Below are 12180 nucleotides of genomic sequence, written 5' to 3' on the forward strand. Positions count from 1 at the left end.
CTACAACTGCAGAGGTTAGAGCCAAATATGGGGCTGCTTTCCGACATTTCGTACTCTCTTTTGGCCCTCCCCACACACACAGATTTAGATCTTCGTTTTACCTCAGGCAGTTTCCTACACATGGAGCAGTCAGCAGCCACTTAGGTTAATTTATAACGAGTGGAACACAATAACACATGCTGTTTTTTTAGCCAATTTGCTAGACACTAGCACTGCTCTAACACTCAGTTCCAGGGCAATGCTTGATACAAATACCAAAAGTATGAGGTTAAAATTGGGCAGCGAAATGCAGAAACAAACCATGAAGTGGAATGAAGGCAGCAACTCCAGGAAAACATGCCAAACTGCATTTTCTCATAGTGTCTTCTTGCATTCAGCGCATTTACAGGCCTTCCTGCAAAACTGGAATTCTGTACCACCCAGGTAATCGTTAAGCCCCAAGAAATTATCTACAATTTCACCAGTCTGCTGGATCTCTGTATGCTTTCTTAGTGAACGAATTCCTGCTGATCCCAACAAGCCTTACGTCGTGAAATCTAGGAAAAGGCTACCAACACTGTGCAAGCTCGTCCTGTGACCCTAGACGCGGTATCCACTGACCCACTGTTTGTGTCCAGTCTCTGCGCTAAGGTCGTATCAGCTCCGGAGTCGGCGGAGTGAGTCTGAGTTATTTATTTCCAGCTTAAGCACTGTGCAATGCAATATTTTACTGAGAGAAACACGCATTCTTGCATGCTACTTCCAACTGTAAAGGCAAGTTCTATACTGAATAATTTCCACAATAAACTTGTAAAATGCACAGGGAGCGCAACTTTAAAAACTAGCCACCTAAAACTTGAACCTGTTTGTCACATGCAAAAGACACATTTGTGCCCCAGATGGATTAAAAAACTGCTCTGCAGGTTATGTTAAACTAGAGGTAGACGACTGCGGTGCACAGAATTATGAAGCGGTTAGGCCTGCTAGCACACTTTTTTTCTCAGTGATAGACTTTAATACTACAGCTATGCAATATAACATGTTATTCTTCAGTTTCTCAGACAGAGAAACAATTTTACTGTCGCCCTTTGTCATACAGGACACTTTCTCTTATTCTGTTCCATATGCAAGGCACTACTATTGCAATACCGCTCACATCATCATGCTGTGCTAATATTAAAGATGATTCCATGAGGTCTGCAAGGAAAAGGACTGCCCCAGGGAAAGCAGAATGAACCTCCAACACTTGAGGCTAAATGATAACCAGAAATTCATCTAAGATACGGGTATCTAATTAACACAAAACCTAGGTTCAAATGTAAAAAGTGCAGTCCACATTGTTAAGCCTCTTTTTGTTCTGACACTACAAGGAAAGCCGATCTTACCTGGTAATGAACTCTCTGTGTAGTAGAGGTTACCGACTGCAGGTCCTAGTAGGAGGATGAAAGACATGCCGATGATGAAAAAAATTAAAGCAACAAGAGTTGTTCGCAGTTCTACTCTCTGAAGCGACTGGGCAAACTCAAATAATTTTGCAAGTATTTCTCGCTGGTTTTATGTGCACTAAACAGACACCACAGACTAGTCATGGAAAGCTCACTCAAAATTTAGATTTACATGCATTTGGTCAAAAAAAGGGTTTTTAAAATACAGAGATTATGTTAATGGATCTTTACCATATCACAGTCCTATTTGTTCCATGAAAATTATGTAGATTGAGAATATCAGCAATAAAATGAAACAAAAGATGCTAACATCCATAAAACCTTTTTGCAAATATTTCTGAATAATTAACGCACTAACAAAAACCACTGGCAGTTCTCTCTGTTTTACGATGGCCTTATATCAGGAAGGTCATATTAGAATGACCCTAGTATTTAGCAGGGTTCAGGAATCTAATTTATTTTAATAGAGATATTGTCAAATAGTTTTAGCTGATGACTTAGCCTTCCAAAAAGCCTGGCCTACAGACCATAGCTCCCCAGCTGGCATGCAGGTTGGCAGAGTGCAGAAAGCCTTGGCACCTCCATTCCCAGCAAAAGGGTCTGAGCCAAATCAAGCACACACACACAAAAAAGTAGCACAAATCCTGAAAAAGGTTGGAGAAATACAGTTCCCACAACCACTGTGAGTAATTCACCCAGAACTTCTAGCTGTGCTTCCTCCAGGGCTGCAGAACTACTCGCCACCCAACATTAGCCACATTAAGTTGCCTGAGTTCAGTCTGAGATCAATTTGTAATCTGCTGAGAACATCATCACAATTATTTCAATTGTAATTTTCCATCACCAGACACCTCAAATATGCATCACCTTACAATAAGGTTTTACGTCCGATAATAATAGCCACACCTCAGGTCTGAATGTTCAGAAATGCATTTGGTGAAGGGAATCCTGGCTGAAACGCAAAAAAGTGACAGCGTGTAGTGAGATACTAAGGCCCATATTCAGGCTGCGAGTGCAGAGTTTCAAAACCGCAGGGAAGTCAGCGGCTCCCAAAAAGTTCAGTGGGAGGGGTGAGGTTCATAGCTCCTGTGTAAGTTGGTCCACCAATTTAGAAACCTATGTAAGGCACTCACACTTGTAAATGTTGTTGAAAGACATCAGTAGAAGATTAAAAACAGTCAGAGATGGTACATTAATGAAAATCCATTAGTTTTACCACTAAATGCATACACACATAAAATTACTCAGGTAATGTGGCATTTGGAGTCTCCATGTCCCAGACTGTATTGTAGAACGAACTCTCGTGAGGCAAGGTGTTCAAGAATTTAAGAGAAACATTATTAATAGCTGCATAAGCACACATTTCTGTGTATTTGGAAATATCTAGTTGATATTTGTAGTGTTTATTGGTGTCTCAGGTTACTCCATGACAGTATCAGAGAATGATATTTGCATAATTAGACCCACTTGAATATCATGATGTTTACCCTTACATAACAGACCTTCTAATCACCAATTTGTGTAATTTCAGCAAGGTACGTGGAGATTCCTGGTATTCCACTCCAATTCAAAGAGCAGGAAACACATCCATCCATGTCAATTCTGTTATCATTTAAAAGCAGTCAGTAGGACATTTCATTTCCTGTTTGGAAAATATTTTTCAGCGCTACTCCTGCTTTTTTTTATCATAGCATAACTCTGAAGTTTTGTTTTCAGTGGCAGGCAATCTGCAACGCTCTTAGTATATGGTTGTTGCAAATATTAGACCTCAGCCCTCAGAAATGAAAGAAGCATCACCTACATTACTATGACACCTGAATTCACAAAAACCTCACCTCTTGTAGACGGTCAATGTACATACGACAGGTCTCCAAGTCACAATCTCCTCGTACAACGATAATTCCTAGGGGAATGGCTGGAAAATAAAAAATAAAGATAAACCTCTTCATCTGAATTCTCTTGAACTTTAAAAGATTTGCAATATGCTACAGGTTTGGGCTTTTTTTGCAACATCCTCGCAAAAGCTTTCCGCTATCAAAATCTTAAGCATCATTTAAAAGCAAGAACATATCATTCATGATCAGTTTCACGCATTTATAATTATCAAAGATTCTGGTTTTCGACTGTCTTTCGTACTGAAGAAGCTGAACTGGATTCAGTTAAAATGTGTACTTCATCATCTGATGTCAACATCAATTATTAACTGCAAAGAAAGGAACATAACCCAGAACAAGAGTTTATGGAGGTGCTCTTATACATTGAAATAAGAAAGTGATATTTTGAGATTTCATTTTCAGAACCCTTAAAAGTCTATAACAATGATTTAATGTAATGAAAGACACAGCCTGAAGTCACAGCCTGATTCCAGAGGAAACTGTCCAGCACCATGTTATTTTGATATAAGGCTGCTTTCAAATCAATCCAGACATTATTCCATCTACACACAAATTTCACACATCTCCATATTTTCTCAGAGAAAAAAAGAGAACTTTTAAAAATACAGCAAATAATTCCCCTCAGCTGACAGCAGCATTTTTAATAGCAGGGGAATTAACTTTCCACAACCACTCTGTTCTGGCAGCCAAAAAAACCCCAAAACAAACCCACAAAAAAGAAAAAAAAAAAGTATACACGAGACCACATGGAAGGTACCAAGAGAGCCACCTACTAAGATCTCATTAAACAAAAAGAAAACAAGTGAAAACTCTGTGTACCTGATTTTCTAAAACTGAATCACTGAATAATGAAGTTCTTTTTTCTACCCGGAGTGTCTTTAATCAAGCAATGGCCCAAAAAATTAGGGGAGCAGCAGGAAAGAGATTTAAATCCTCATATGAAGTCTTCCAGAATGAGAGCAGAAAATCAAGTCCTAAACCATTTTGGTAACTGAATAACAAGAAGCAGCATAAAGTCATGGACAGTTCTAAGATAAATAGAAAAAAACACCTGTGCTACAGCCCCTCCTGCCATTCAAAAGCAGCTGATTAAGAGGGAGAGATGTTTACCTGCTGAGAAGCTCTTTGTGCTTATAAAAGAACAAGACAGCGCTAGAAGATAAAGAGGAACACAGCTCCTATTTTTGTGGCCCACCGAGGCCAGAAGCACAAAGTGAAGCTCAGTGGTCTCAAGGAGGAGAGCAGGGGGAGCACCCATGCCAGTCCAGGTCGTTACGAGCCTCAGAGGCCAGCACAGAGCTCTTGGGACACATCAACAACGCTTGCCAGCATCGCGTTTGAAAGCAATTTGAATGGCAGAACAGATACAAACCCAGAAAACCAGAAGCAAGGAAAAAAAGCTGGAGGGAGAAACAAGAAAATGAAGAAGGGATAGGTGGGAAGACCAGGGATGAAGGGAAGAGCTTGCACTTCTCCTGAAGCAGCACTGACGTCCAGTAACGATGACAATCTACCTGCTCATTTGCAGAAAGGCCAGAAGGGAACAGTGCTCATTGCAGCCTCCCACATTTTTTCCTGACGGAACAGAGACAGAGACAAGCGAGTGGAACGAGGGTCAATCACAAGGCTTGCTGTATACTATCTGATGCTTTGGGTGCCAGACTGATTCTCTTTGCTTAGTGTTTATTCTTGCTTAACCTGCTCTGACAGGATACCCTCAAGCTCTTTGTAGGCAGTACTTAATGGCTAGCTAGTTTCAATTCAGCAGATCCCTCTACAGCCCTTACTGAAAGAAGCATTTGTTAAATTCATTTATAGCACTAAAAAGTGAATTGCAGGAGACATGACTACACCTCCAACAGTTACAGAGCACCAGGGAGCTGCACCACTGGCTCATAAATTGTCACCACCGACTTTGTCTCTTTCCTGTTGAATTCCTTCCTTCATGTAGAAGTATATGGACTTAATGGGGACTAGAGCTTTGACGTGCTGAACCAACGCAGCTAAAACACAGAACCAAAATCCGTAACTATCATCGTTTCTAACAGCCCAAAGGAGAAGAACTTAATGAACATCTGGAATTCTAAAGAAATCCACCAAAATGTCTGAAAACACTAATATGCAATAGATAGTTTAGTGGTGACATTTATGGGCCTCATCTACAAGACTGAAGAAGAACGTCATGATTCACTGGTTTAAATTACATCCCACCTATTCTTGGTGGTCATAGAACAATTCTGGAATTCTGGGCTGGGTGACTTTGTTCTTAAAAAGAGATGTGTGACTTTCACTGACAGGAAATCCTGAATTAGCACAACCTGTGGCTTTAGGGGTCAATGGCTATCTAAGGGATAATGTGCACGAGGTGGGTCTCAAATGGTTCCACTCCGTATGGTTCATGCTCATTTGAAACACCTTAAGTCATTACAGAATAACACTACAGTACATGCTAAAATATTGCTTGCCAAAGGTTTTTTTGTTTGGATCTTTTTGTGGGGTTTTCTGGTTTTTTGCAAGACCCATTTGGCTTTCAGCAAGGAAAACGTTCCCAGCCCTCATTTTTATCACAAACCACAGCAAGTATGCACAATGCACCATGCAGCCAAGATTTTCAAAGTGCTGTACAATAGCTGCTGTTTGAAAACAAAAGCAAATCTGTAAGGATTGATAATGGGATTGAAATTATGGGATTGTTGCTCATTCTAAGTATAGGGCAATGCTGTGCAACAGGGGTAAAATGAGATAAGTTATGATGAATCAGTTAAAGGCATAAAGTTAACATGCATGGCATTCGGTGTCATTGTGGGCACTTGCTTTCAGGAGTAAATGAACGTCTACCTTCTCTGAATAGCCCTGCGTGGATGAGGATGTGGATGTGGACAGTATGGAACAGTGCTGTAGGACACGGGGATTACGAGATACGCCAGGTGAGAGACAGGAGGACAAAGTCTTACATTAAGAGCACAGGCACTGCAGAGCAACTTTCCTGTGTACCCATACACTGTCCACACCTGTGAATACGTGAATATATCGACATATGGGAATATGCCAAAAATAAGGGACGGTCTCAGTTCATGAGCCAAGCAACAGCATTCAAGTGCCAAATATTTTTCTCCCGAGGGGCCTGCTCTTCTGGCTCCTTGCATCCAGCTCCCAGTTTCTTTGTGCTCCCTGAATGGTGAAAAGGACTTTGTCCAGGGACCTCTGGGTACAGACTCTAACACTGCAGTGATGAGCAGCAGTGAAAGAACCCCAGGAGATGAGACAGGCAGACAGTTGCTTCATTTTCTGAACCAGTACTGTGGAGAGCTTTTTGTTCCCAGTAACACTAACCAAAACTGAGTTTTGGAGAGGGTAGGAGGAGAGCGGGGTAGATGCAGCAGTGGGGCTCGCACAACGCTCTAATCGACTGCAGGTTAGTAGTGATTTCTTAAGTCCTCAAGAAATTGGCTATGGAATTTATAAACAAAGAAGATATCTTCCACCTATTAGCTGCCGATTATGCTGAATACCTAAAGCTAGTGAACTCTTTAATTGTACTGAAAACACAAATGGAAGAAGCCTCAATATACTGCATATGACAACATGAAGAAAAATTAAAATTCAATTAACTTCCTCATTTATTGTTATAAAAGGATTCAGTCTGTGATCTAAACACCATGATTAGCCTACTCAAATCCCAAACAAAACAGCCTCCAGATAGATCATTAAGGTAGATGTGAATGCCAGGAAAACTCCTTCTGAGTCTGACATACCTCAGGGGGCTGGGGAGATTAGACTCTTGGTTGTAAATGTTTAATGTAGCAAATAAAGGATCCTCACTACTGAAGATGTTATAAGAATGTCCTTTTCCTGAGGGGTTTCCACTGATATTAAAAATGCGAAGGACCAAGTAAATTCTTGGGAGAGAATTCTAAAATATTCAGACATTTATACTAAGAGGTTTAGCTTTTGCAATATGGTTTTAATACAACTGAGTTTGTACAAAAGTATTTTCCTTCCCCACAAATCTGAGCCATGTGACTCCTCAGATCCCTTTTGTTTATTATACTGACAAAAATTAAGCCTCCTTAGGTTCACTGGTTGCTAGTTTTCTTGGCACCAGTGGTCCAATTTTAAAAACTTCATGTTAGGAGGTAAAACACAATGGAAATTATCAGACTAAACCAGACCACATTTGAGAAGGTAGTCATCCCCTCCGGGCCCTCAGTGACTTCTCCAATACCGTGCCACAAAAATGAAGAAGCTGCCCAAGTCCAATGAGGAGAAAACTTGTCCCCAACACCACACAAAAGGAAACAGGTTATACAAAGAAAACTATAGAGAATCAAGAAAAGGAACAAGAAGCTGAGCTGTGAGATCTGCAGAAAGGGACAAAGACAGGCAGGAAGGATGTGTGCGGGATGGGGTAGCCAAAGGGGACAACCACGACTGAAAAGGTAAGAGGGCATCAAATCAGAAAAGCAATAGGAAAGGAAACAGGAGAAGTAGAACATGCATAGGAAAATATGACAGAAAAGTCCACACCAGAAAGATGAACTACAGCATGATTTCCTGGAAAGTCTGAAATGGAACTCAACATTCCTGTGTCTCCCCACTCCTCCAGGGCAATTATGTATTGACATCTATTTGAAATGCTGTCCATCTCTTCTAGTTTAAAGCAGATGGCAAACCAGAAGACTGTGTTGAATATGGATATGCCCCACGTGGAGTCAAGAGAGGGTAGATTCAGATTAGATACATGGAAGAAATTCTTCACAATGAGGGTGATGAGACACTGAAACAGGTTGCCCAGAGAAGTTGTAAATGCCCCATCCCGGCAAGTGTTCAGGGTCAGGAGCTTTGAGCAACCCAACATAATGGAAGATGTCCCTGCCTACGGCAGGGTGGGTTGAACAAGATGATCTTAAATGATCCTTCCAACACAAAACACTCTATGATTCTATAACTCAATGATACGAGATTTCAATGTTTTGGATTTACTCCTTCTTCCCAACCCAGGCAATGACATACAGTGTTAAATAAGTGTTACTATGGCTACAAGATCAAGAGCTCGGAGCCAGAAAAAGACAAGATTGAAGTTGCCGATTTCAGCACCTGTGTATATACTCATTGTGCTACTCCCTTTAATTATTTGATCACATCCTGCTTCTTCTGTTGTACTGCTGTGTCTTTCTAATCTTTGAATGCTTGTGTGTGTGTGTTTATGCAGGTCAATCAAAGCGAGAAATGTAATTCATTGTTCTGTCTGGACAAAGCCCACAAGGTTGCATCCATCAAAAGCCAAAAAGTGGTATTTCCTTTGACATAAGCAATGCTTTTGGCAACTTCCTCTTTGTTTTTGTCACTTGTGTTTCAGTTACAAACATTTATCAGTGGTTTGCATCTGCATACACCAGCATGAGAATCGGGGAGCTCAATGGCAGCAGAGTTGCCAATATCTAACTCACTGCATTCTTCTAATTCTCTTGGTTTCATCTTGCTGGGTGACTTTAAGCTACCCACACAACTCTCTCAGTTTCAGATCTTATTAAATCACTGTGACAGAGAAATGCATGAATTAACTAATGTCTACACAACACATGTTGAGAAAACAAAGCTGTTAGAGCAAGGTGGTAACTTTCAAGCAGAGTGAAATTTAGTAGACAGTCTATAGGTAATGCTGCCTTTTGCAGAGCTTGTACGGATAAGCACCATGCCCCCTAAGACACCTCCTGACAAATACGTGACCATTTGTGCTACCTTTACAGGATGGACAAGGAGGTTTGTGGCTACACAACCCAACTCTCCTAAATCCATCCAGACCACAGTCGCTTCCCACCACGAGCACATTTCCTTCAGTGGCTAATCTCCCCTGTCCTAACTCCATCTGCTAATTCAGGTTTCCCTCATCATAGTAGTCACCTAGCAGAAGGTCCTCTGTTCCCCTGTGCCCTTTACATTATGGATATTCATGCTGTAAACACAAAGTCCTCAGTGTTTACATTTTCTTATTTAGCTAGTTGCTCAAAATCACATGGAATAGTCTCCAAATTAACTTCACCTGCCATCTCCCTGAGCTTTAAAGTATCAGAATGCAGTCCACAGATCAGCGATTCTCAAACTGTGGTAAGTTTATCACTGGTATGAGGAAGTTACAATATCTCTATAGATGTACACATCCCATACCCTCAGATAACCCACAGAAATTAAAGGCAGGAACATATGCAATATGGACATCTGACTAGATATAATCAGAGAGACAGGAATTTGAGGTTAATATCACATCACTTTATACCACTACCCAATCCCACACATACACAAAGCAAGGAGGCTGCAGAGAAAAGGATTGTTAGATTGCAGATAGTTCAATTCTTATACACTTGGAACTAAAATTTCCTTCAAAAATTGTTTTTTAATCTAATGTGCCATTTTATTCCAGAGGAGATAAGGAACAGCTGCCTCTGTGTAAATAGTGTGAGAGACCAGGAGCTGTTACAGAGCTGAGAGTTATTTCTGACACTGCCACCACCGCAGTCAGGTATGATCTCTCCTTAATCTTAGTGGTATTGAGCAAAGATTGGTTGTCCGTGGCTAAAGCATACAAAACAGAAAGTTAAGGGCAGTAAGAATTGACATATTCCACTAAAAAAAACCCAAATCAACAAACACACACAGAACACCTGTGCAGATACTGCTGATGGTGAGCTATTTTTCATGGCTCCGTCTTCATTGTGCAAACCTACAACAGTGTTGGCAGGAAGGACTAAGAAAGGTTAAAGACCACTTGGTCACCAGCTGGTTTATGGTTTGTGTTTGTTGCTGATTTTTTTTTAAATGTAATTACTTCCTGCATATAACTCCATTGTCAGGAATTTCTTAATAACATTCGAAAGGGCAAAATAGGGCGTCATAAACAGATTTTGCTGTTTTAAAAATAGCTCAATTGCTCCCCCACAATGCTGCTTTGGATCACACTGTCCGGCAATAACAGGAAAACAGAGAGAGTGCACAGAAGATATGCAGGCAAGAGAGACAGAATTAAGTTCTGTCCATCTAGACACCTCAATCCAACACACTTTTTGAATATGATAGTCTTGGTTATGGTGATGTAATGTACAGCTATCATACTGGGCAGAAGGTGGTGAAGTTGGCAACTAGGGTGACAAGTGCTTGGGGCACATATAGGGAGGTGTTAGAGAAGACAACTATATTTGCAGCGAGAAACACTGTAACATAACTAAAATGCCAACATATATCCTTTTCTTAAAACAGTGCATGGAAGCATTCAGCCCTCTTTGCTGAAGGATCAATAAGCATTCTCTGTACCATCATCAATCATTCCACAGACAATATCGAGATGTTGACAGAAGAAAGAATGAAGGAGAAAAGAAGGAGCATGGGGAAGGAAGAAAGGGACAATTCAGAAACAGCATCTTGGTTAAACGCCAGCTGTGGTGACAAGAAAAGTAGAAAATAACAGCAGGAGAATAGGCTAAGAACAGTCATGCCCTTCAGAGGGCAAAATGACATTCTTTAATTGCTCAGGAGGTTTTCAAAATGAGGTGTCTACCTCCAGCAGCGTGAAGATTAATCTTCATGGAACAGTTTGTGTGACAAGTTGTTCTATGTCGGGAAGTGCAATTTTAGGTGAAGTAGTTGGTAGAATCAAATCAGTATTTCAAGCAAACGAGACCAAAATGTATTTACTGCGAGTCAAAATGATCCAGTTTATTACACTGATGTCAGAGCTTTCAAAACTCTATTATGGAGACACGTAACAGGCCAAAAACCATAATAGCTTCTCTGCTGTTTTTTCCTTCAGGGATAACAGCACGACTTGTTATTAACTGGTTTTCTTCTCCTGTTCAGATGCTTGTGAGGTTCTGGTTTGGTTTTCAAATGATTTAGGGAGGTAAAAGTGCTTTTAATCCTTGTGGGCAGGGAATGGATAGTAAGTATAGTATACTGGAATCCAGTTGTACGTATTTTGTCAAAGCCTGAAGAGATATGTAAATTGAGTCTCTTGCAGGCATTTCACGAGACCTACATGCACCCCAGACCTACAGTCCTGCTGAAAGGAGATGCCCCGCTTACAGTAACAGGCCTTGTAGAAACACTATTGTAGAAACAAGGCCCAACACAAGTGCGCTTCTATTTTGCTAGTGCACAAGTATAATCTGCATTTATATCTTTAATTCAGACTAACAAAATTTCAGTTATTCACCTACCACAGACATTTCTTCATTTCCACTCCCCCCTCACCACTTCCTTTGTTAAAGAAAGGAAAGCCCTCTTGCCCCAGCACTCCTTTCCTCTCCCTTTAGCCAAGTAGCTTCTAGTGATTATGCTCCACAAAATGATTTGCTGATGAGGACATAGACAGCACACTTAGCTCATAGAAGTATTTAGCGTACGATAAAGCCAGGCAGGCAGCAATCCATAGACCTGCCACCAGAAAACCATTTAAAACATTCAATTAACTGTATCAGAAACACAATTAACATGGCTATCTATTCTTCTTAAAAGGAAAATTTACATGATTTTCCAGCCTCCTTCCTCATAAAAACTTATGTAGTACTCTCGTGTAACCATGCAGTTTGATGACTGGCTATGCCTCAGTTCACAGAATCACAGAATAGTAGGGGTTGGAAGGGACCTCTGTGGGTCATCCAGTCCAACCCTCCTGCCGAAGCAGGGTCACCTACAGCAAGCTGCACAGGACCTTGTCCAGGTGGGTCTTGAATATCTCCAGAGAAGGAGACTCCACAGCCTCCCTGGGCAGCCTGTTCCAGGGCTCCGTCACCCTCAGAGGGAAGAAGTTCTTCCTCATGTTCAGACGGAACTTTCTCTGCCTCAGTTTGTGCCCATTGCCCCTTGTC

At 41.0% G+C, this 12180-nt stretch overlaps 1 protein-coding gene across 4 annotated transcripts in view; it reads right to left on the reverse strand.

Annotated features, from left to right (window-relative positions):
- DGKI (diacylglycerol kinase iota) overlaps positions 1-12180 on the reverse strand; it is a 224589-nt gene that overhangs the window by 58801 nt on the left and 153608 nt on the right. For all 4 annotated transcript variants that reach the window (XM_075428816.1, XM_075428819.1, XM_075428817.1 and 1 more), the window contains 2 exons: positions 3260-3339; positions 1365-1409 (listed from right to left, as the gene is read on the reverse strand). In XM_075428816.1, the coding sequence (XP_075284931.1) occupies positions 1365-1409; positions 3260-3339 (125 nt within the window). The remainder of the gene's footprint in view (positions 1-1364; positions 1410-3259; positions 3340-12180) is intronic.

Source organism: Opisthocomus hoazin, chromosome 8 (assembly GCF_030867145.1).
Source record: "Opisthocomus hoazin isolate bOpiHoa1 chromosome 8, bOpiHoa1.hap1, whole genome shotgun sequence".
Lineage (NCBI taxonomy): Eukaryota > Metazoa > Chordata > Aves > Opisthocomiformes > Opisthocomidae > Opisthocomus > Opisthocomus hoazin.